The 26,477-nt window shown below is 42.5% G+C and overlaps 1 protein-coding gene and 1 pseudogene across 2 annotated transcripts in view; one reads left to right on the top strand and one right to left on the bottom strand.

Annotated features, from left to right (window-relative positions):
• Positions 1–276: 276 nt before the first annotated feature.
• LOC147431955 (E3 ubiquitin-protein ligase AIP2-like) lies at positions 277–8,853 on the top strand (annotated as a pseudogene).
• A 9,024-nt stretch (positions 8,854–17,877) lies between these two features.
• LOC147431954 (SAP domain-containing protein) overlaps positions 17,878–26,477 on the bottom strand; it is a 74,457-nt gene continuing 65,857 nt past the window's right edge. For both annotated transcript variants that reach the window (XM_086494386.1, XM_086494387.1), the window contains exon 6: positions 17,878–18,623. In XM_086494386.1, coding sequence (XP_086350512.1) covers positions 18,582–18,623 — 42 coding nt within the window. In that variant the 3' untranslated portion in view covers positions 17,878–18,581. The remainder of the gene's footprint in view (positions 18,624–26,477) is intronic.

Genomic DNA, 26,477 nt, shown 5'->3' with positions numbered 1-26,477 from the left:
TGTATAGTTGAACTTCTTGCGGGATTGTCCCATACATGGTTAACAACACTAAATTTGATGGTTAAGAGCACTGGCTTTAAAAGTTATGATTGATCCATAAAACCTCAAGTGAGGATTTCATGGGCTATGGCTATGAATGATTTATTTGAAATTTGCCTCGAACGACCAAGATGCTATCAAAATTTCCTTAGAAATTGTAAGCACGAGGTTTTAAAACATGCAAACACAAACAGTAATGTGATAATGGGGATATATGTGACTTTTTGATTATATGAAATGAAGGCTTATCATGGATCAAATTACTCCTCACTTGGCAGTATTTCGAATCTCCAACACTCTCTCTATTTTACTTTACAATTAATATTTAGATCTTTGCTTTGTTGTTTGTTTATTTGTAGTTCTTGACCCCGATAACAAGGGGAAGGGATCATTGATACCTGTCTTCCAAGTAAATGCCATTACTGACGTGCTCGTGTTTCTTGGATGGTGGCAGGTAAAAGGTTCCTTCCTTGGGATTACAATAACAATTGTAGCAATAGCGGAAGATCATCCATCGTTTGATTGTTTCTGTATACAACTCTTTGATAATTTTATATACTCACAAGTAATACAATTGTTTCAAACTGTCAAGTCTAAATGTCAATTGTAGTCTTATCTTTGTCAATTTGAAAGGTTACTTCTTGTCTACTATAAATAAATATTTTTGGTTTGTTATGTACACACTATCTGATCTCTAGGTACCATTATATGGTTCAAAAGTTTGTGAAACCAAACTTGTTAGATAATCAATCTTAAACACACACATCTACATGCTCACAAATAGAAGAAGCCATGGGTTTTACTCAGACCATCTCAAAAAACTTTACAATCAAGTGCGCATTTTGCTCGGCCACTACATGTGTATTTTAGCTTTCGTGGATCAATTCTCCACCTATTCACACACATTTTGCTAGACAAGAAATATTGGATTGCCTTTTTATAACTTATTTTTTAAATTTGCATCCTATCTGGGTGAAACAATGTGAAGGGTGTTAGATTGTGCATTTTTTGTGGATATCAAATTGGATGCTATGTTTTTGCATCTTTTCCCAAGTCTATCTAATTCTTTACTTGCCAGCTCTTTGATCTACCTTTTTTCTTTTTTTCAATACTCACAAATGCGAGTGGTGAAAGTTAAATTAGAAAAAGCTGACCTATTTGGTGCTGTATTGGTGGTGAATCCACTCCATCCCCTTGTGGATAACCCACTAACCAAGTCTTTACTATTGACACATGCAAGAGGGGTTTTCAACCCTCAGGATCACGTCACACGGGCATGGGAGGGTGGGATCTATGGTGGGGGGATTGTAGTTCGTACATCTGGAATGCGGGTACCCTAAATTACTTATGTAATCTAGGGTAAAAAGTAATCTAAGGTACCAGTGTTTTGAAAGTAATCTAGGGTACCCCATTTTGTGGGCGTGGGGTTTGAACCCGTGACCCCACCCATGAGCGGCACATGCCCTAACCACTTTGCCTTGCGTGCGTTCTGAAGCATGCGGGACCTAATTTACTTTAAACACGTATTGCAAAGTGGTGACAACCAAAAGTAATCTAGGGTACAACCAAAATTAATCTAGGGTACCCAAGATTACTTTCGGCTCCGCCACCCAGATCTATGGTCCACAATCCCCGCACTATCCCACCCTCCCATGACCATGTGACTTAGTCACGAGGGTTGTCAACCTAAGAGATGTGTTTCTAATGCACATATAGCGTGATCCCACACACACAGTTATGTTGCAATTGCATTGCTCAAGGTGGTTTCACTTGTGCCAATAGAGCGCCCCCCCTCCTTATTCATTTTACCACCTCCATATCGGTAAGCCGAATGTTAGCTACAACAACACAACATGCCTTGTGCATTGAAACCTTTGCCATGACTACTATTGAGTCAGCTTATGCTTGTCGAGGAGGATCTCCCCACTCTACAACATCAACGTGAAAACTTCATGCTTCAATTAGGTTCTCTTGCACATACTTAGTACATATTACCTACAGTAAAAGGTAGTTTCACTTCAATGGTTAAAATGCTAGTACAAATTTGGTTAGGGGTATGACTCCTCTTACATATGGCTGTAGCTTTGGAGTTACAATCTGATTTTGGTTTTGACATATGTCATAGGATTGTTAACGGAGACTTACTCGAATCTAACATGGCTCTGATCCTATCCTTACTCTTAACTCATTTTGGTTTTATAACTTAAAATGAAGATCAAATTTGGTTTGTCTATTTTAGATAAGGCCTAAATTCTATTAAGATGTCTCATTAGCATGATATGAAATCAGTAGAGGTGAATCGGCTTGAAAAGGTGTTTGATATTCAGAGCTAGAATACAAGCTTCTATTGTGGGGAAGTAAACACCCACCCTTTGCATCTGGGTTGCCAAAAATAGGCATTTGGGGTGCATTGTGCACCCAAGTGCACAATGCACCCCAAGGTACACTGTCACAAGGTACACTGTCACAAAGTGATGATGTGGCATCTAAAGGAAAGACTTCAGACAGAGAGGAGTTGGAGCCCTAATGAAAGATGTTGAAGAAGTTGTATCAACTTTCAGAATAATTTTAAGAGGCCAAAAATGAAAGGACACTAATCTTAATAAGTTGTACTAACTTATGGGGTCCTATCCAATGGGGCAAAGGGACAAAAGAACTGCATGAATGCTAATCACATGATAGTTGTACGGACGTCCGCAAATCGTACTGAGGATGACATGGTAGTTGTATGAATGCTCATGCTTTATGTTGCTCATGTGATAGGCCGTACGGATTTCCACCTATTGCATTGGCAGCCCCAGCGCTAGCTTTTTGGGCCAAGATGCTTTTGAACTTGAAGCTTTTGGGCACCCTTTGTACTGTTTAAAAGAGCCCTTGGGCCTCACTGTGCAGAGCATCTGGATGCAAAATATGAGAGTAGAGGTTCCTTGGGAGTTATACCTTGACGTGATCAATAATAAAGAAATACGGAAAGGGGTGCCAATCTTTGGAGCCAGTGCTTTTGGACGTGGAACTCTATCGTGTCGTGTCGACTCTCTCTCTCTCTCTCTCTCTCTCTCTCTCTCTCTCTCTCTCTCTCTCTCTCTCTCTCTCAAAGTTCAATGATCTTGGAGTTTATGTCCGTGTGTTGCTACTAATTTCTTGCTTGGAGTGTCCAAGCCTCTTACAATGGTATCAAAGCTCATAAAGATTCTTCTTCTACGGAGGATCCGATCCCTTAAGCAACACACATTGATTCTCGAGGAGAATTTGACAAAGTAGTCAAGAGATTTATTTGTTAAAGAATCTTCATCCTCCAGAATCTGACAAAGCAGTCGAGAGCTTTGTTTGTTAAAGAATCTTGTGTCCCAACGCTGGAGTTTGTTGAAGAATCTACGTGTCGTGACCCCGGACTTATTAGCCACTCCCATCCTTTTTCCATCGTGCATTAGGTGCGCTCTTGTCTTCATCGCTCCGTCTTAAAGGCAATAAGCCATAAAGAACCCAAGAGTACACATGGGTTTTTGTGGAGAATCTGACGGAGTTAACACCTCTCGGTGGGAAGGCAGAGAAAAGTTGAAATGCGACATGTGAATTGAAGAAAAGAATGAAGAATTGGGCAAATTTTAGGCAAGGGTTTTCCAGAGTGTTGTAGAAACATTAATTGCAGGTTGACACGTGTGTGAAAAGATTGATGAAGTACTCCAGAGACCGGAGATTTGAAAAACACCTGAAGAATTATGCATGGATGAGATTCGCTCGAGATGGTGTGAGGCCATTGATTCTCCTCTCAAGATAGGAAGAAATTTGAAAGTACAAACGACTGCAGGAAAGAGGAAACTGTACTCACAAAAAGAGCTAGACAAAACTCTTGAAAAGAAGATAAACCAGATAATGAAAGGCTTGAAGCACTCTTGAAAGAAGAGGAGTTTGGTGGATTTCCCAGGTTATTCAGGCCGAAAGTCAGGTTTTGATAGATCCAAGAAGTGTACTCGTTTCAAGGATGACTCAAATTTTTTTTCGTCTTTAGAGAGTTTCGAAATTTTTTGTCCTCTAGGTCTAGAGAGGATGAGAAAAGGTGGAAGATGCGGAGAAAAAGCAAGCAAAGCAGATTTCTAAAAAAATCTAGAAGGCATGGGAGGTCATCTAGCAGTTCAGAAGAGGCGAGCTCATCCTCTTCTGATAGTGAACAGATGAACAAGGAGATCAAGGAGTTCAAGGAAAGGGGTCAAGCAGTTAGGGTTGATATTTTTTCAGGCTACTTGGACACCCATCAAGATCTTGAGATTGTAGAGTAGTTTGACGTCGCCTTCTTTGGAGGTTGGTTCACGGAACACTCCAAGGTGTGAAGGGAAACATCTTACTCAAAAGTAATTGCACAGACATGGTGCACTACTTTGTTGCTACGCAGAGTAGCATCAAAGACGTGGACAAAATTCAAGAAAATTTTCACGTCAGCTTGGATATCAGACAAATATGAAAGAGATTTCATCAGAGCTTGGCATTACTTGAGAATGATTACGAAAGATACATCGGATGATTATTGCCAGAGTCTTTGGGATACTTATTTGCCAGTGTCTTCATTTTGAAAGATTACTTTGAGAAACCAAATTGAGCGGCTTTAGCTGATGTTTACCAAAAAGAGATTCAAGAGTATTGTCTAGAATAGAAGTATGCCTCTATTCCAAGAATTAGGGGATATGCTAAGCAAGAATTTGGGATGTATGCTAGCTCATTGATGTATACTATGGATGAGATAGTATCCACCTCATTAGGGCAAGAGTCGTTCAATAAAGAGAATGAATCAGGGGAATCAAATGACAGATCATCATAGGATTTTAGAGCAATACAAGAATCAGATGATGGTAGGGCATCCGAGGGTTTCGACAAACTAAGGGACTCTAATGCAAGGTCATCATAGGATTCCACATAAGAAAGAGGAAAATCGTCCTCATGAGGCAACCAACTATCGCCTTTGTCCTTGACAAGAATCCATCTCAAGACAACATGCTCTTTGTTGAGATAGTGAAGATCTTTATGGAGGTTGGGATGTAACATTACAGTCATCTACGTCATCTGCCCCTCATCAAATGGTTCATTGTGTTTCTTGATGGTGTAGGCGAGATAGATGTTGCCGAACGACTTGATATCAATGATGACGCCCTTGTGCACGTAGATAAGACGGCCACTCTGTGGCATGGCCACTCTTGAGTCAAAGCACAATCTCTCTCTCTCTCTCTCTCTCTCTCTCTCTCTCTCTCTCTCTCTCTCTCTCTCTCTCTCTCTCTCTCTCTCTCTCTCTCTCTCTCTCTCTCTCTCTCTCTCTCTCTCTCTCGTTCAACTTAAATGAAAAAAAGTAGGGGGGGGGGGGGGGGGGGGGGGGGGGGGGGGGGGGGGGGGGGCTAGAGCCCCCCATCATCCGCGCACACAGATGATAGGGCCCTCTAGCCCCCCCTTTTTTTTCAAACTTTATTGGTAGTGCTTCTTAGGTAGTCAACAGGTGAAGCTTGTCCAAGTGAGGGATGAGTAGGGTGAGGCAAGAGGTGGGCCCCATGTGAAATAGAGGGTTGTGGTACTCAACCCCCTTGATACTTGGCACTGGAACCATCATGTTGGCACTCAATAACTTGATCAACGTTTAGGTTTTAGAGCTCATCAATGGTCATAGCGTGTTTGCCTTTAACGTTGTATGCAAAAAGCAGGTGGCGGCGGCAAGAAGCAGCAACAAAGCAAATGGACGGTATGTCTAAGCGTGAAAGGAAAAGGAATTGGGGGGGGGGGGGGGGGGGGGGGGGGGCTTGGAGCCCCCCTATGATCCATGCGTGTCCAAGCCCCCCAGACCCCCCCCCCCCCCCCCCCCCCCCCCCCCCCCCCCCCCCCCCCCCCCCCCCCCCCCCCCCCCCCCCCCCCCCCCTTTTTTTTCCAAACTTTAGGCCTATGTCACACGAGGGTGGAAGAAATGTAGTTGCACTCACATGCCCCAATGAGGAGACGCCCTCAGTGCAAAGTCAGTCACGCCATCTACCCAGACATGCTCTCAGTTGTGGGGGACCCTCCCCAAGTCGGGAAACCCTCACCCATGGAGGCACGGATCTTGCTGATCGACTATCAAACAAAAGGCTACACTTTTGCATGTAGGTGACATCCATGCTATGTGACATAGAGCCAACGGACTCAATTTTGGAGTCACATAAGTCTTTGCCCAAGTGAAGCCACATCATACATGACCGCCGGTCATGTGTAGCAAGGGATTTATTGGCACTGCCTTACAGGCATGGAGCCTATGAAATGTCTACATAATCTTTAGGATTTTTAAATATATTTTAATATTATTATTTAAGCATTCCTTTTGATCCATATATTTATTTATTTATTTATTTATTTATTTATATATATATAATGTATGCATAAAGAAAGCTTTGTGGAGAGCAGCATGTCATGGATACTCGAACAAGGAGCGCAAAGTAGAATTAGTATTTTGCATAATGCCACATGCCAAAAAGATGTAGGCATCGCCATCATCCTAGAGCTTCTTGGTAAGAAAAAACAAACAACTCTTGACTAACAATATCTTGTGAATTATTTTACCCATATCAACATCTTCACGCCCATTGTTGACTGAGACCCAGGCATCAATGCGTGAGCCTCCAATGCTCCAACGTTGAAGCACAAGTCTCTCTCTCTCTCTCTCTCTCTCTCTCTCTCTCTCTCTCTCTCTCTCTCTCTCTCTCTCTCTCTCTCTCTCTCTCTCTCTCTCTCTCTCTCTCTCTCTCTCTCTCTCCACGCCCCCCAAGGCAATCTACAATTTTATGTGTGTTTTAAATTTTAAAATAGGAGATAATTGGCCAGTGTGTCCATTCTGGTGAAAGATGAAGGCAAAGCGAGTCTGCCAACTTAATAGGCCAATGTGTCCATTCAAGTGTAGAAAGATGAAGACAAAGCTTCATTTGCATGTGGTCATGTTTATGTGGCTTGGACAAGGCCATTTGAATCCATTGCTTTCAGCCACAAAAATTCTAGCTAGCATGTAGAAGGTGCAGTAGGTCACCACCAAAATTTGGTGCAAGGAGAAAACTGCTATAGCCACACAACTATAGATGATTCTGTGTTGCTCCTATTGACCCTACTAGCTCGACACGGAGAGGGGGGGGGGGGGGGGGGGGGGGGGGGGGTTCTTATCATCGAGCAAAAAAAAACCGAGCGAAGATAAATCCGAACAGATTAATACAAGAGCAACAACGGTGAAATGCCATGCACATTACTTTCACTATCAGGAACTTGACACTTAATCGACAAAAATGAGATTTTAGAACCATTAGGAATTGAATACTGGAGACACATGCAATCTCTTCACACTTGAAACATTTATAATTCAATTCCATGTGGCATACCTCCTCTCAAAAATAGCCCACCACAAATTTGGCACCTATATTTTGCAAAAAAGTCAACACACAACCTCGTAAGCCTACAATTCTATATGAGAGACTTCTAAATCTTGAAACAACTCCACTTTTGTAAGAAAGAAAAAACAAGTTCCTAAAGCAAGCAAGAACAAACACACTATCTCTCTCTCTCTCCTCTCAACTTCACAATGCAGCATCCTTGAGCTGCCCTCCCTTCCCCCTTGCCAGCAAGCTCTGGATATATGCACCCACTACAACTACATTGATGACATATGCAGTGGCAATGATGAAGTGATGTGACCAATGCATGATGATCTCAAGAATACCCAACTACCTCATGACCATCTCAACGATATTCTTGAGGTATGATTTGTCTACTGCTTTTTACTATACTTGACTAATGGTTAATCCATCTTAACACTAGTATTGCAATGGGCCACAAAAGTGGTTGGTTCTCTTAAAGTGGCTCCTGCTTAGATTCTAGTATTTTAAGCATAACTTTTGCATATGACATAAAAACTTCATGAAACTCTTTCAACATCTTGTTAGGATGTGTCTAAGACATGAGAGTCTTTATGTACGAAACATAGAAGTGTTGTATGCACATTACATACGATTGAGGGAATTTTCAAAGAAGTGTGAGTTTGTTTAAAAACAAATTGGTCTACCAATTAGGCAATTTAGTAAAATTATACGCATTTTATTAAATTAGTCTTATATCACAAAAGCGTGTGAAATTATTGAAGATTTGCAGCAGGAAACTCCTGTCGTGCAACAGGTAGCAAGAGGTCCAGGTTCTTGTTTGAGGGACAACTAATGGTAGACCTAGAGCCAGACCTAGAGCCGCCTCGTCTAGCTTGGCTAGTGGCACGGCTAGTGGCACATGATTTGCTAGCTGCTTTAGTGTCAAAGCATGAACAGAGAAATGCAAACCAAGGTTAAACGTCCGGAACATATGCTTCTCAATTTGATCCATCCATGACTGATGATCTCGTGGAACTGATGATGCGCAGGGAAAATCAGTTTAGTGACTTGGCACAAGATTGGAGGCAATAGAAGCAACCCTTTAGGAGGCTAGTGTCATGCCCCATGGGACCCCACCAACATCAAAAGAAGAGGTTGTAAAGTTACCTGTACATTATGTGATGGAGTCTCTGCTTAAGCAGCTTGGTGAAGTGGCAGAATGTTATGTGTGCAGAGAACAACTAGCTATAGGAGACCAGATGCAAGAAATGACTTGTAAACACCTATACCATCTAGGCTGTTTGAAACCATGGCTGGGGATGAATGCAACTCATGTCCAATATGCCGGTTCGAACTTCAGACGGATGATCATGATTATGAAAGAAAAAAGGAGCGGGACAAGGAGTTGGAGGAGGAAAGGAAAGGTGCTGAAAATGATGTTCGTGGAGGAGAGATCATGTATATATAATAATTAGACACATATTTTTGTAATTTTCCTTTTATAAACTATCATCATCCTCGACACATTCTATGTTTTGAGGGTTTATGTAAAATCATGCATGCATATCATACCTCCTATTTTGCGAGGCTACTAAAAATCTCTATTAATGATGAGTCCTTTCTAAGGAAATTGCTAGGATACTAGCATCCAACTATGCCTCAGCTTCATGTACTTGTTGGGAGAGAGAAGAATACTAGCCAGAATATGCTCAGTTTTTTGTTTGCTCGATGTTTGGTAAAACTCGACACCGGCACCTTTGGCTAGATACAGCTCTTTTCCTTCAATGCATGCAGAGGTCCAACCTTGCCTCCCACCGTAAGAAGTTTTGGGGTGTATTTGATTTAGTGCAAACGCTCTAGACCAAGAGTCCCTTTGAATTAGCAGTCCCTTTTTATCTTTATCTTGTAATGCGTGTACTTTTGTTATTCTAACATCACTTACTATGGAAACTTTCAACTACAAATCGAGGATGCAATTCTTGATGTTATCTATTTTATCAATGTTGTTTATGTAATCTTTTTGGATACAATCATTATTACCCTTTTGATTAGTCAACCACCTATTCTTTGGTCGTCGGTTGGTCACCCACAACATTACCTTGAATTTAGCTTCAAAATTTTATCTCCTAGGGCTATCAAAAGATTATGATGGTTTTGTTTTGAGGTTGGTTCTTTTGATAGTGCCCTCTATGTTTTTCTTTTTTGATATCGTATTGGTTGTTGGTAAGTTCTCTACACTATGGTATTATGCATTTTTGCCCACTATCCACTTCATTATCTTTACTTGTATGCCATCCACATGGTTTGCCATCCATGTTTTAGTAAGTGTTATTTGTTGTGACCCAAGCCCTATATCAATGTCTAAATTTGATTACAATATAGTAGTGGTAAAAAGATCACAAATAAAATGCACTCGTGGTTCATTAAGTGAGATGGATAGCTCTTGCATGTCTACCTCATATGCATGTAAAGTGTTAAACTTAGAGAGATAGTATTATCGATGCTTAAGTATTTTGTGTCATGTACAATGAATAGGTGGTTGCTTGTTACTTCACGGAGCAACACAACTGCAATATTAAATGGATGTGCAAAGTGTGATGTATTGGGACACACAATCTCATTGAGAAGGGTCACACATATATAGATTGACAACGTCCTCCATATATAGTGTTTCTCCACCGTTGCTTGTGGACAATTTCCATGCACATATGGTGCTTAGTTTAAGAGAATATTGTATGGGCATTGAAATTTGAATTCCCCTCTTGTTATATGTATGCTTTGAGGTTCATACATTGCCAACTGTTCAAGCTCAAAGTTGAGACTTTATGAAACTTATGTATGTTTTTTGGTGTCTATCATATGTAAAATATGTGCTTTTTGGTTTAGTATTTTGTGCCATTAAAAAAAGCTATAGACTATTGTATGAACATTGAACTTTGAATTCCCCTCTTGTTAAATGTATGCTTTGAGGTTCATACATTGTTAGATGTTCAAGCTTAAAGTTGAGACTTTATGAAACTTATGTATGTTTTTTGGTGTTTATCTTATGTAAAATGTGTGCTTTTTGGTTTAGTATTTTGTGCCATTAAAAAAGTTCTAGACTAATTTCAAAAAGCTCACAAAAATTGTTTTGATTACAAAAGCTCAAAATTCGAAGCTCCCTAAAAAAACACACTCTTTTTCTTCCCGCTTCTTCAACAACATTGGTAGGTGCCTCATTGTCCTCTTGCTCCTTCAGTGGGTTTTAAGATTCTTCACCAACTTCAATGCTTTAACTTGAAGGACATTGCATGTTTGTTTGTACTACAATGAGAAGGGAATTGAGAGGCGCTCAAGACTCCTCAAACACATACTCTTAACATTTAGATACAAAGCTAGAAACATACATACAATCTTTCTCATTTTTTCTTTCTTCACCATCATTAGGGTGTCCAATAGTACATGATTACCTTTGGTCCCTTCCTCACGATCCAAAAATTGGCTTGTAGTAGCCACCAAGTCAACGGGCTCATCACATCTCCCACCTTCCTTCTAAATCCTTGCCACATTGTCAGCATGCTTTTGTAATTAGCCATTAATATCCACAGTGTCACTGAGATTTATGTCTTTCTTCTCAGTATCTCCCTCAACTTCCATAGTGCTACCACCTTCAACATCTATATGCATGGTGGATAGGTCTACATTACAACATGTGCTTGGGTAGTTTCATCTATTTGATCAGGTTCTTTTACATCATTAGGATCTGCAATCATGTAAATCATTAGAAAAACTTCCAAGACCTTTATTAGCAATAACCCTATTAAGTTGACATTGGGATCATAGCACATAGCTACCAATCTAGCTTGCAGTAGTGCTTGTATTGGTAGCATCAACCTTTCAAACTACCTCCGGGAGGTACTAAGCTAGCACTGGTAGCTACCAAGACAACACTGGTAGCAACCAAGATATTACTATTAGCTAGCAAGCTAGCTTTGATAGCTATCAAGCTACTAGCTGTAGCTACCCAACCACCAATGATAGTTATTAGTGTCTGCATTGGGAGCTACCAAGCTATCATGAGCAAGAAATAGCTAATAGCTAATTGAAAGCAACAAGATATTAATATTAGCTAGCAAGCTAGCATTGATAACTATCCAGCTACTAGTTGTAGCTAACCACAGGTACCCATTAGTGTCTGTAATGGGAGCTACCAAGCTATCACTGATAGCTAGCTAGTAGTGCAAGCTCTATATTGGCTCTTGCACATAAAGCAATGGTAGATCCGTGTGTAGTGATAGCTCCCAACCTAGTAATGGTAGCTCCCTAGGCAACAATGGTAGCTTTGAAGCCAGCACTTCTAGCTATCAAACTATCCAAAATCTATATGGAAGCCACCAATAAATTGGTATCTAATAGGCCAACAATGTTAATCACCAATAGAGCACAAGTAGGTACCCATACCAGTGCTAGCTACTAGCTTACTACTATAGCTACTAAGAAAACAGGGTACCAATGGTGGCTACCAAGGGGATTAGCCCTATCTATCAAGCTCCTAATGGTAGATAGCATGGTATTAGTGGTTGTTACCAAGGTCTTAATGGTAACTACACTTCCAATATTACTATCTATTGTGCTAGGTTAAACTGTATCTCTATGTCTAACATTGGTAAATATCAAGCTACACATCAAACCTACCTGCCAACCATTTGAAGCATAGTTATGACCTATAACCATCTAGAATAGGGACCAACATAATGCTAGTGCCATGCTGCATACATCTTCCCACCCTATCAACATATACCTAGGTACCCAACAAGAGAAAAAGGTAATGAACATCAGGCTATAGAAAGGGAATGCATACCGGACTCGATGGTGGTTTTGGTAGCTCTATTTTGCAACATAGATGTTGATGTAGTACATGACTCCACACTGTAACTCAAGGCATTGGGATAGCCAAGCATCACCAAAGACCGCGTAACAGGCGAGATGGTTTGCATCCATCCCATATCCATGCAACTCTCCTTTCTTGAAGCCAAGTAAGCAAAATAGTAAGTATGGTATACATGACCACAACGTAGCACAAAGATGCAAATACCATCCTCGTCGGACATGACTTGTCCACAAGCACTACAATGCTATGCAAATATGAGGAGCCCATATCACCAGGTGCCAATTTTTGGGTAGGCACACATAACAAAACTTTACTCATTTTGGCCTGCATGATTTTGACAAAGTCTAGTTGTGAGCACATAGACTCTTCCCTTTTATGCACCAACTCAAGTTTCTCTAGAGCTGCAGAACTAACACCACCAACTACACTATCCACAACAACCATTGCCAAAGTTTGGATGGTGAGAGTAAGCTTGTCAGCTTTGCTTCTAAATTCTTGCAATTTCCTTGCATCTGGGCCTAACCTCCAATTGTCGTTTGAGGTTATCCATGAGGAGTTGTGCACCTTCCTCTCGATGCATTTTTTCCTTGTGCAAATCTACCTTTCTTCTAGCTTCATTGTATTACAATAGCACAATAGCATGTGTGGCTTCAACCACCTCATGCATTCTATCCTTTAACAACCTCTAAACTAAAGTACATGTTCTTCTTCAAATCCTATAATCTCAACAATGGAGTTTCTAGTCTTTGCTCTTGTGTTGCCTCCAATTGTTCAATGTTTGGACCTTATCTTGACCTCAAACTATGTGTTGAAGAATACCCATGGATTCTTCTTTGCCTATAGATTTGATGCATCCATACCAGAAATCATATCCTCAGCAAATAAAGCCCAATTTACTAGACAGTTTGAAATTCCATGCAGAAAGCCCATGGCAAATTCTTTGGTTACCTCCAATCCATAATTGCTAGGAGGTTCCTGTGTAAACAAATGTGAACAAAGTATACAAGCTAGGCCAAACTCTGGCCTCACAACCCTACATTTGACTTTGTTGTCCCTTCTTCGCACCTCTTCAAAGCACTTTATCCAATCATTATTGATGAAATATGCCTCACCCAATGTTTTCATCCATACTAGAATCAAAAAGTCCATATACTTCATGTGCATGCACCTTTGTGATGAAAAATATTGATATCTTTTCAAATGGCATGTAAGGAGGATCCCAGCATGTCTTTCCCTACAACATCCATGAAATATGCTTGGGTCATCACATGCACAATAAACCATGGCATGCAAGAAAGTTTCAAAAGCATGGGCCATGCATGATGTATGCAAGTGCTTAAAAAACATAAGATTAGTGTAATAGCACCTACAAAGTTCAAGAATTACATCTCAAGTTTAAATAATTGAGAAATTGGTCACCTGAGATCTAGTGCTATGCTTTTGAAATGCATGAACATGCATCTATTCAAAGCATGTAGGGGGATGCAACTTCATGATAACTACCCCAACTACACATATGCACTACCCTTTCACACCCTAAAAGCATGACAATTTCCCCAACAATGTAAAGAGAAAAAGAAGACCAAAAATGGGAAAATTGCTAGCATGCACAATTCATTTTTAGCAAAAAAGCCCACCACGAGCTTGGCACATGGAAAAATAGTTGCATTTTCAAACTTGAATTCTTCACAAGCAAGCTCACCATTGTTCTTGGTGTGACATTAATCCCGGTTGCATTCCTTGATTCTTATTTGGTGTGCTCAAAAGAGTGGTCCTCTTTCATGCAAACTTTTAAAGAGGCCGAAGATACATCATCCTTCTTTCCACCCTTAAATGTTGAAAAAGCAATCTTCAGGTCATTCGATCTCTCCCCATGTCTAAACTTGTGCTAATCCGACTCTTGTTCTCTGCGTATTAGTTTTTCCTTGTGATTTCCCTTGCCTCTGTTTATTGTAATGGCCAGTATCAGCATTTTATCTACCATTATATTAATCATTTGTTTCAGTTTCTATGTTCGGTTCATTATTTTGTTTGATTTCCAATGTGACATTACTTTTTTGCTTCACGTGCTACCATCACTGGCATCAGTCTAACCCTTCTCTTTTCCCTTCAAGTTTGACTTTCAATACCCATGCGAATGAGAGCGTCTTTTAACCCTCAGAATGCCTCCTGCTGGATTGAGTTGAATGTTGAGAATCCCCAAGTCCCTCATTACCTCTCCTTCCACGGACATCTATCTCCTCATTTTGGGAATCAAGTCCATCATCAAAGCTCTGCTCCGATTCTTCAGCCACCATGTTGATATTTTTTTTCTGCTCGACAAAGATTGTGGTCAGTCTCTTCCTTTTGTTGAACGTATGGATGGCATTGCGGATGTTCAAGTGATTCCAAATTCCAACTGGGAGATAGGTTCTTGTCAAGATCTTAAGCTCACCAATGTGATTGCCAAAATGGAATGAGTTAATCACTTTTGACAGCTATTCCAAGGTATAGATTCAAAGTCGGATGTCAGATCAAACAAAGAGAAAATAGATTCAAACTTCAAATGAACATAGAAAATCGTATATGAACTAAAGTGAAAGTACAAAATCAGTTGTGGAGGACAAAGTACTCGAGATGATATATTCAGATGATGGAATAGAGTACAACTAGCACTTAGTGCTGGTTACAATAGAGCTTGATGACAATAGGAGCAACAATTCAATGATTTCAAAGAATCAATACAGGCTAACGGAGTGATAGTGATCCCCAAAATGAAAGTAACGGGTCCTATTTATAGGTACCCATACTGGGTTTTGACCAACAGTGGACTGATGTAGTTACTATCGTAATTATTGTTGGTAAATACTAAACCCAACTATGTACAAGTGTCTATATAGAGCCATTCCCACTCTACAACAAACAACGCAAATGAGATTTCAGCTCTCTCTCTCTCTCTCTCTCTCTCTCTCTCTCTCTCTCTCTCTCTCTCTCTTTCCTTCTTTGAGCTCTCCACTAGCCCTCTTCTCTCTCTACTATGATCATTGTGTGTTGCACTTTGTGTTGTGTGTGTTATCAGGTTCACTCAGAGCTCTTATTCTCTCTTCACACAACCTTAATCTACCTGAGCCTTAGTTTGCCGCGTAGAGAGATCTCATGCGGACACGGGAGGGGAAGAGCCGCCCCATAGCTCTGATGCCACAAGTGAGTGCATTCAAACAATGCATGCAGTGAGTGCGAGAAGCAAAAGACACACAGATGTGGTGAGCGTAGGATGTGAAGAATACTCATCCACTCCTGATTGTTATATTAAAACAATAAGTGAATTATGTTAGTGATGGGTTAATGGGTGTCCCGCCTAGTAGGCCTGAAACCCAATAGAGGAATAGACTATGACACCATTCCCAACTTACAATTGTGGCACTTGGAAATTCAATAATGCCACTTAGGAGCAAGAGGAAAACAAAATATATCATGTAAAATCTAACAAAAATAGTGTAAGTATATGAAAAGATAACTCAATTTTCACCATTTCTTTTTGGAAGATCATAAAAAGGACTTGTGTATAGTTAGGAAAAGAATATTACCAAGCATTAAATTTTGGGGATGGCAAAGTGTGCATGGCACCTGAGATCATATTAAGGTAAGCTATGAGCTGTTAATAAATAGAGAGAATTTGGGCAAAGACGCTTCAGTGTTAGAGGCTAATTTATGGAAGAAGTGGTTTTGAATGGGCCGAGTATTTGTGCACGATTTCTAAAAATGCACTTTTGAATAGAATCTTAGGATATCCAATTGAGCATGCGCGTAGTCGACTTCTCTTTATTCTCGAGTCTTAGCTGCAATTGACTTCTCTCTTCTCTAAATTGTCGCACCTCTGTTCGTATCTATGTTCAGCAACTACTCTAATTACCATTGTCAAGTGTTCATTTATTAAGTAGTCTACCCAATGCACAACTAACTCATAGAAGGTCGACTATTAATTATGTAGTACATAAACTACTACCGAAGAGTCTTGATGGATGTGCTTAGTGCCCAAGTTTACCTTTTAACCAAGATTCCTTTGACGCAAGACCAATAAAATCTAGAGAGCTCTTGTTCATCCAACTTCATTAAGGTGGGGTAGCTACGCACCACCGTCCATATACTAACATTTCTGAAGTGGAATTTCGCCTACGTTCTTCAGATGCACAACTCATGATTACACAGTCAACCAATTGTTTGTTACCAACTCAACAAGGGGAAGATCATGTAGAAGCTGCCAGCTCAATAACAAGCGAAAAATCGCTTAGACTATCACTTGCACTATCGCCTACTCCAACTCCTACCCTTGTCAAACACTCTGGTGCATGGCCCCGCTCCCCGCAACCTTCATTACTGGGAATGGTCATCTAATGACCATAACCTACAGAATGTGGTTGCCCTTTCTTTCAGAGAATGGTCAATGGATGACCATTTCCTACACCATAAATCCCACTTGCTCATGGTTGTGGAAAATATAACATAGAATATTTAACTACTTAACAATTCTTTTGGAAGAGTGGCTTGCCCATTGGAAAGGTATGCAACCCTCCAAAACAAGAAAATTCCCACGATCAATGACATGGTAATTCAATGCAATCTTTTTGCTACATGGACTTTTGAGCTTTGAATGCCAAAACATCGCAAAATTATTTAAACATGGTTTTAACACACAAAGAAGAATTTGGGAGTCACAATTGACTTCAAAAACTTGACAACGGTAAATTCAGTTTCTAAAAGTAGTAAGCTTGGCATAAACCTACAGCTTACTGTTTCACTTGGACGAGTACTAAATATTGTCAATCTTTATCTAGGTCTAATAACAACCTTGCTACATATCTACAAAGGAATTTACTAAAAGCTTGTTTGGCCTACCTTTGAAATAGTTTTGTAGAATTATGTGCTCAGACATGTCATCAAACGATGCCTTTTACCCTTGTACTATTTTTGTATCAACTCATACTATGTGTTGGGCATATTTTTGTTGAAAGATTTTATGCTTTTCACACCTTGAGAATCAATAGCACTTTCTTATAAAAATATCATAAAGCCACAAAAGTGGCTCTCTTTAACAAGACTAGTGTTAAAGAGAAATTATGTTGCACTCTTTGTATGAAAGTTGTTAGAACCTACCATCCTCAAACTTGCATAGCTATTATAAATGGTCACATACTAGCACTAGAGGGCAAGTTGACCATCTATGTGGAAGATGTAGGGCATCTACATATCCAGATAGGATACAAAGGCAATAAGTCCATTTTCATCCAACAAATGCTTGACAGAGTAGTTTAAAGAGGTGGAAGTTGCCTGCTTCCTTCATACTTGATGAACCTCATACAACTTTTGACAATGTGTTGGGAGAAGCTTTACTTTTCACTTCAAGTAATCTTCATATAATATGAAACATCTAAGAATATTATATTCAAAGCCTTTCTTAGCCACTCTTAAGACTTCACACATGATGGTGACGTTGCCCATCATCAGGGTGTTGGACATGAACATTGAATTAAGCCCACTCTTTCAGATGTTAGTCATCACATCGTGCTTTTCTTGCTCACATACCCGCAAATGCAGCCCACGGATACAACTTAAGCCTTTCACTAGAAAATGTGCAGCAAAAGAAGCACACTAACAACCAACTTGAACATTCACGACACTTCGAAGAGTGCACTGCTGAAAGCCCAGCATGCCCCCAATATAAACACTTGTCATTACTTGTTAGCATGTTGATGGGACACGAGCCCCAGCACCATTTAACTGTCTCTAAACAGAACTTGACAACAAATATTCAACCCTAGGAATATATCAGCACTACTAGAAGTGATGTGTTTTGTCTTGCTATTCACATTTTTTGAGAAGGCATCAATAAACATGTAGTACAAGATCGTATGAGGTTCTCATTTCAATTGTAATGGTCACATTGTGCAGACATCCTAAGTAAACGCCCAGATACCAACCAACCTGCTGATTACCAACATCATTGATGGCAATCAAGGTATGTTAGACTAATATTGTTATATGCAGGTATCTGACCTGCACATGTTGCGCCTTTGCTTGTTTCTTGAGGCGGTAAGAATCCCGTCCAAACATCAAAACTGAGGGTTGGCTAAAATGAATTCTTCACTCACTCGGAACGTCCATAATATGGCCGAACATAAAAACAAGGGCTGGTTAAAACACAGTCTTTTCCCGGCCCTTTGAACCTCCTCTGTCCGCTTCAGTCTTCAAAGAACATAAGGTGCAAAACTTTCAAAAAGGAGCCCTTATTTCATGATCTACAGACTTTAAAGCTATGATGGAGGAATTCATTATCCTTGGGCCCCAATTTATTGCATCAAACTTTGCTTTAACCTTGCAATGAGCTCGTCCTGTCATTCAACAGAAAGTGCATTAGGATATGACACTGACTAAACCAATGCATTAAACAAATTTCTAAGAGCTTCACAACAATTCCTCAAGGAACAGCCATTCACATGCTTCTAATGAGGCAATGTTTCCACAACTAGAAATCCTTCATAATTCAGTAGTTTTATCTTTCTTTTTTCGAGAAAGTTGCCTCATACTTGCATTAATGGCCGAATTTATATTTGGAGATCGAAGGCCTCTAAAGTGCTCTAAAATACCAAAGTAGAGTTATTTCTCCCAGTACCAAAAAGTGCTGGTCGTGACCTACATCGAGAAACTAATATACATCACCTTCTTTTCTGTTGTGTAGGTCTCACCCTCCGTGGCACAGCTGCAATAATGTAGGTCACTAGCCTCTCTGTCCATCGGCCACTCTACATTCGGCACCAGTGTCTTGCCCATCAGGTAGTCTTTACTCGAAATGCCACCCCTCCAGCCTGTTAGCCAGCATTTATGTTTGGCACTCAAGCATTTTTAAGCGGAAATTGCCAAATCGGTAAACCCTTAGGTCATGGAGCCGCAAGTCCAGCACATAGGACTTATCTTACAAGGCGGCACCACCTTTCCTGAAAGACCACGGGTGTAGATTACGAAGGCGACACCACCCTCATCCACTGGAGGAGAGGGTGGCCTAGTGGGCTGCTTCCCGTTGCCAACGATTTCTCAGACACCCGTCAGCAACACTAAGGCATCTGGCATGTCATCCACTGGAGGAGGAGAAGGTGGCTGCCTCCAGTCGCCATCAAATTTCTCAGAACCAGTCAGCACCACTAGCTCCTTCTGTCCCATGATGCAAATATTGCCTCACATTGAGGAGCCTAGTTCTACAAAGTGGCAGCACAAACAGACATGCAATCTCTCCCCTACTGTCCCTTGCTTTCTTGCTACAGGCTGTTAAAATTGTATATTGCCTCATGCATTTTACAGAGACGGACCGTCAGACACCCTCATTCAAGAGCTCAAAGCCCCCAAAACTGTGCACCAAGAAACGGCCTGATGATGTTTAAATGAGGAGCAAATCCAATTCTTTTTTCTAATATCATGAGAATGGATCAATTGGGGGGTCTGGTATAAAGTAACTGAAGAGGTCTTGAGACTTGACAAACGTGAGAACAGGCAGTGATCCATGCTCTTACACAGTGGTTGGAGACATTATCTACTCGGAGCCAATTTCACAGTTTTTACAGATCATCAAAGTCTACACTACTACTAGTCACAGAAGCAGCTTTCAGAAAAGCACATGCGGTGGGCTAACATCTTGTCACAATTTCACTTCCAGATTGTCCATGTTCAGGGACAGAAAAATTTAGTGGCAGATGCATTGTCTCGGAAGCCCCTAGTCTTTGCTATTTCCGCGATCCATCACAAAAGCTTCGAGGATATGGTTGACCAGTACGCCACAGATCCCGACTTTACCAATGTTTTTACTCAGATACAGAATGGGGAGACAGTTCCAGGATATTCCATACGGGATGGCTATTTGATGAAGAAAACGATGTTGTGTGTCACACAGCCTTTGAGGGAAAAGGTCTTGATAGAGTGCCATTGTCCACCATTCACACGTCACCGCGGAAACGATACCACCTTGAAGGGGGTGGAGCATTATTTCTATTGGCCGAAACTCAAGAAGGATGTGGACGACTTTGTTCACAGTTGTTTAGTTAGTATGCCAAAAGGTCAAGATTGTTGACAAGCATAAGGCACAGGGATTACTACAGCCTTTATCCATTCCCACCCGGCCCTGGGAAAGTATTGCAATGGATTTCATCTTTGATCTCCCGAAGACACAGAGTGGGCACGATGACATTTGGACTGTCTTGACAGATTTAGCAAGCAAGCTCACTTCATTCCAGTCAAGAAAGCAAACAAGGCGGACCATTTAGCGAGACTGTCCATTGCTCAGATATTTTGGTTGAATGGCATGTCTGAGACCATAGTTTCCGACAGAGACCCCCGATTCACGAGTTTATTTTGGAAAGCTATTTGGGAGAACATTGGCACACGGTTGCAGTTTCGTCATCATTCCATCCGCAGACACATAGGCAATCTGAGATAGCCAATTCAATGGTTTTGGATTTATTGAAGTCTTACATTTCTGATCAGAAGACTCAATGGGAAAAATACTTGCCCTTGGTGGAATTTGCCTACAATAACACGGTTCACTCTTCGACGGGGAAGGCGCCATTTGAGGTAATCAAAGATGCTAAAAGGTCCCTCCCTTTCTAAGCCCTAAAGACAAGATTTTTGAAACCGATCAGTATACGAGAAATTTGGACACTACTTTTGCCTAGATTCGAGAGGCTCTAGAGAAGTCTCAAGCACGGCACAAAAAGGTAGCGGATCAACATCGACGCGACTTAAAGTTGAAGGAAGATGATTGGATGCTCTTACATTTTAAGAAGGCACGCCTAAGGAAACGAAAGGGAAAGGAACGGCTTTTTCCAAAGCTTAGCATGAGATATTATGGCCCTTTCCAGATCAAAGAAAAGATAAATGAAGTATACTTTAAACTTAAGTTGCCAGATACTTGGAAGATTCACAATGCATTTCATGTGAGTCTTTTGACACCGTTCAAGGGTGAGGTGTCAATTGACAGGGAGCCTCATGAGCAACCCGAAGTGGAAGAGAGCGAGGAGATACTCGTTCGAGAACATATTTTGGCACACAAGGAAAGAAAAGTGAAAGGTAAAGTGATTCGACGGTTCTTGGTGAAATTTAATAACTATCTGGCATTGTGAAACCGGCCCGTAGGGTGGTAGACGTAGGCTTTCATCCGAAACTTTACTTTAGACTTTAACACACAGAGAAACCTTGTAGAAGGAACCTGTAACGGGAATTAACACTTCAAAGCACACACGGATAGGAAATATAGCCCAAAGACCTAAAAATATGACCCTCCAATATAAATGGGGGAATATGTAACCAAAACAGGTCTAAAATGGGAAATGTGTTGAACAACCCTAAGTGTGACTGAGATCCTTGTCTAGCAGGTGTACAGGTGGCCAACCCACAATCAAGGCAAGTGCACGTGAGTGGTCCTGTAGACAGTGAGAAGCATCTGGAGGTGAATGAAAATCTAACACCCCCCCTCAACAACAGATGCGGAGAAGCTGTCAAGGAGAATGCAGCACGCCTGGTAAATCTGGAGAAGATATAAATCCCCAGAGAAAAGGATGAGGAGCGCCAGCCAAATAACACGACAATCCGTACAGCACCAATGTGATGATGACCGAGGGTGAGGAAACTCTGATCAAGTCGCACAAGGAAGTTGATGGAGTGGCAAGCTACGGAATAAGTCGTTGAAGAGGATATATATAGAAAAATGACCTAAGATGAGCGTACAATAGCCCATCTGTGATGATCACCACTGGGATGGAGGAACCCAGTGTAGCAGCAGAAGACAAGACATGGGGACCCCCCTGAAGAGGAACACTCTGACCACGCATATCCAAGTCAAAGAAGCTCTAGCAGAAGAGGGAGGAAGAGCACAAAGAAGAGACTCAATAGGGAAGGCATCGTCCACCATAGTAGTCAAGATGACAGGATAAGCAATCCATCCCTATGTAGAGACCGCAATATCTACAATCTTCCGAGAGAAGAGTCGTCTCGAGGGTATAAGCTGCAATATGATCCGTTGTTCCATGGTAGACACACAATATCGAACAAACGAATCAGAGGAAATCCTGTGGAAAGTCAACCTGTGGAGCACATCCACCACCGGGGTCTCGACAAAAAATCCAAGAGAGAGTCTGCAAGTGCAAGTCGTGAAGACACACGACATCGGAGAAACACCCCCCCCCCCCCCCCCCCCCCCCCCCCCCCCCCCCCAAAAGTAATGGAATGTGGTGAAGTAAAGGACGGTTGAGAGGATGCATCGGGAAGAATTACCGGTGTTGTAGAAGTCATAGCCTCGGAATAGACCAGCAAAACAAAGATCATTCGGGAGGTCTTGACCGTGTAAGTAGTGCATAGGTACATCCAAACTACAAGTGGAGGAGGGCAAGCAGAAGCAAGGAAGAGGCTCTACCAAGTAGAGGCAAGGCAAAAGAGCCACCATGGAGCAATGTGCCGGAAGAGACCATGCAAGCATCCAGATGCCAAAGGATACTCACATCTAGGAGAACATGTCCAAAAGAAGTGTCTGACGTGCCAAGAGACACGGGTCTATGATACAAAGAACCTATGAAGGAGGTGGATAGGGCAATCCCAAATAGAGAGACAACAGACGAGGGAGAGGGAGGGAGGGTTATTGAGGGAGAAGTAGCGGTGGCAAACACAAGCCACGTCCACCATAAGTACATGTACCAATCCAATCCCCTACATCTTCTCGAGGGCAAGAGAGCCTCGAGGAGGGAAGATCTGCAATGTCAAGGGAAATCCGTCCGTTGTGTCAGAACCTATATCTGAGTCCACGTCTCAATCTAAGGAGCAAAGCTGAAATGCGATCTGAAAACACGACGTGAAAGCGCCACACCGGTGCAGGTAGGTGGTAAAGACCTGGGAATCAGGAAGGGAATCCGAGAAGTCACTGAAGAGGCCGAGGTAAGGTGCTGTCCATGCCAAAAAACACAGCAACAGGGGGCTGAAAACACTGCTGTAAACAGAGTATTCAGCAATCCACTCAGTGTCAAAAGGCACCGGATGCTGAAGCTTGGGGCAAGAGGACGGGAGGGGCACCAAAGTACCAGCTGAAAATCAGCAAAAAAGTCCCAAATCTGAATGTGGAAGTTCCAACAAACGGTTCTGGATAGCAATGGAGAACTCAAGGTGCCAAGGATGGTGTAGATCCGGTAGGGAAGAGGCCAATCGCTAATGGGTACAAAACTGAAAACGCAAGGTGTGTGTGCCTCCCTTCTGCAAAACGCTGGGCAGCAAGCAAAAACGCAAGCCTGTAGGTGCCCAAAAAAACACAAGGCAACGAAGATCGACCCCTCTGCTGCAAAAACGCAAGGCCAGAAAAAACGCTAGGTTGCTGAAAACCGCAAGCAGAATAGAGGGTGGAGGAGAAGGCGCTAGGAGGTGGAGGCGGATGGCGATGGAGAGGAGAGCAGAGGACGCCAGCAACCCACACAGAAACGCAACCCTCAAGCAAAAACATAAGGGCAGAAAATGTTGGTGGAAGCTGGGGGTTTCTTCGCGATGAAACTCCTTGCAATGGCCTCCTTGCTGATGGCGATGGCAAATCTGCACCCTTGTGCTGTCAGAGTGTGCAGCGGAAGGGAGAGAGAGAAAGAGACAATGGCACACACACACACAGAGAGAGAGAGAGAGAGAGAGAGAGAGAGAGAGAGAAATGAAATGTTATATTAACGTCTTCAAAAGGCCATAGTGACCTATGAGACCAGAAAGTTACAAGGTGGTGGATCTGATACAAAGTCAGAGTAACAAAATAACAACAGTACAAAACAAAAATATATACTATGGGATCCTAGATTGGTCGATGTGAACTAAGCAAAAATGGGCGGCTTGCTGGGATAGCTGAATCACAAGAGATCTAGCATCGGTCGTTGGCGAATCTCATCAATCTCCTCCATGGTTAGTAGTCTGACCGGGCGTCGTGCATGCCTGGCCAGCGTGCTCCGAATCTTCTGACGTAGCCTTCGTCGATGCTGTGTAGTCCTCCGCAGTTGTGGGTGCCTGGATTTCCCCAGTTCAACCGCTCGGTCGATCAGTGTGCCTCTGGTGTGAGACAAGGGGGAGCTCTGCTGTGGGAGTGGCTCTTGCGGCTGTCTCTTGTCTGCTCTGAAGAAGTCTGTGATCCGTCTTTGAGACTGGCTAGCCTTGCCATTCAACAGGCTATCTCTGTGTCTGCGCAGCTCGAGCAAGAACAAACCCAGACATCTCTGATCTTCGTATCCCATGACTCTTGAGAGTGGTCCAAAACCCTCTCTGAACAAGCAATGGAAGCGGCCTCATATCTCGTAGTAGACGGGGCAACTGCATGTATAATGCAACTCTGTCTCAGGCTCCATGTCACACAAGGGGCATGTCCTGGCCTCTGCTGGTACTCCGCTGTATCTCCCAGTCTCAATCCGTAGCTGGTGAGAAGATGTGCGTAACTGGCCAATAGCACATTGTATCCCATGAGACAAGTGTGTATCCATGTATCTGGGTCTCGCCACAAAACCATCTTCCGTAAGCTGGAGAAGGTGGTCTCTGTAGAAAGCCATCTTCGTGCCCAATTCCTGTGCTGGTTGTATCCATGTCCTCCTGGTGTCTAGCTGGGTCAGGTCTTGGCGGATGAGCTTGGTGATCTCTGACTGTGTAAGAGTGAGAGATGGTGCATCCAATGAGTACTGGAATGGTGGCAGCCTGTCTATGCTGAATCCATGATGTCATCTCCCCATACCAGCATGTTGTATCTCCTTGTATGGCTAACTGTCGAGAGGACTCAAGTGCTATGCGGGCATATCTGTCTCTAGGAAGTTCCCATGTGCGGTTTATGAAGGAGACTGATCTAGTGAGCGCCTCCACCACTATTGGGGGGGCCGCTAGCTCTGCTCGGATAATGGCCCATGGTACTGATGCCTTGGCTCTAATGAGCCGCGAGATCATAGAGACGAGAGGTTTCTCCATGTTCCCCCATCCATCTGTGTGACCCGGCCTCCCGCAGTGATCCAATGAGGGTCCCCATATCTCAGCTCCATAGAGCAATGCTGAAGCCACCAAAGTGTCAAAGAGCCAGAGCTTCATCCGGGGCTCCTGAAACTGAACCTGCGAACACATCTTCTCCAATCTACCCAATGCTGCGTGGGCTCTAGTCAGTCTGGTCTCTGCTGCTCTTCTGAGTGAGAATGCAGGTCCGCGAAAAACCACTCCAAGGTAAGTGTAAGCATCTGTGTACTCCACAGTCTCCTGGCCGTATGTGAATGTAGGTGCTGACCTCTTGGGGTGGTATTAAACACCATAACCTTGGTTTTACCCAGGTTGACAGACAAACCACTTTCGTGGGCAAACCTATGCAAAGCCTCCAATTGACGTTGCATTCCCTCTGGGGACTCGGAGATCAACACTATATCATCAGCATATAACAAAAGTGGAATCCATGTCCCTGCCAACTGTGCACCTCTATCCCCATCGCTCTCAATGTAGTCAGAAACCTCATCCACATACATACCGAAAAGAGTAGGGGAGAGCGGGCTGCCCTGCTTCACCCCAATAGTGGAGTGAACCGGTGTAGAAAGTCCCTCAGGGGTGCGTACATGCCCTACTACTGATCTGTACAATGCCATGATTCCCCAAATGAGCTCTGTGGGTACTCCCATTTCCTGTAATCCGTGCATCAATCCAGCTCTCGGTTCTGTGTCAAAAGCATGCGGAAGTCCACAAAGCTACAGTAGATCCATCTCCCATGAGATCTGCCTTCCTCGATGATGGCCCTGAGTGTCAAGATATGGTCAAGAGTAGAGAAGCCTCTCCTGAACCCTGCCTGCCCAGTTGCACGTATTCCTTCCCTCTCTGCCCATCTACTCAGCTATTGCTCAAGAATGGATGCATACAACCGTGCCAGTGTGTGTCCAATCATGATGGTGCGATAATTCCCAGGCTCCATGGGGTCTCCTGACTTGAAGATAGGTACGATCGTAGATAGGCTCCAAGTATCCGGTAGGCCCTCACACATGGCACGGTTAAACATAACTGCTAGAAGCTCTGCTAGTAGGTCTTTGGCATGCATGAAATGCTCAGCGACTAAGCCATCATGATCATATGCTCTCCCAGTCTTCATCCTATCAATAGCTTTCTTCACCATCTCAGCGGTGAAAAAAGCACATGTGTGTGGGCATGGATCGGGGGGGTTGGGGAGGGGCGGCTGTCCA

This window comes from Adiantum capillus-veneris, chromosome 21 (genome assembly GCF_014529385.1).
Source record: "Adiantum capillus-veneris isolate H3 chromosome 21, ASM1452938v2, whole genome shotgun sequence".
Lineage (NCBI taxonomy): Eukaryota > Viridiplantae > Streptophyta > Polypodiopsida > Polypodiales > Pteridaceae > Adiantum > Adiantum capillus-veneris.
Note: the sequence above shows the minus strand (reverse complement) of the source record. Positions and strands in the feature narration are given on the sequence as shown.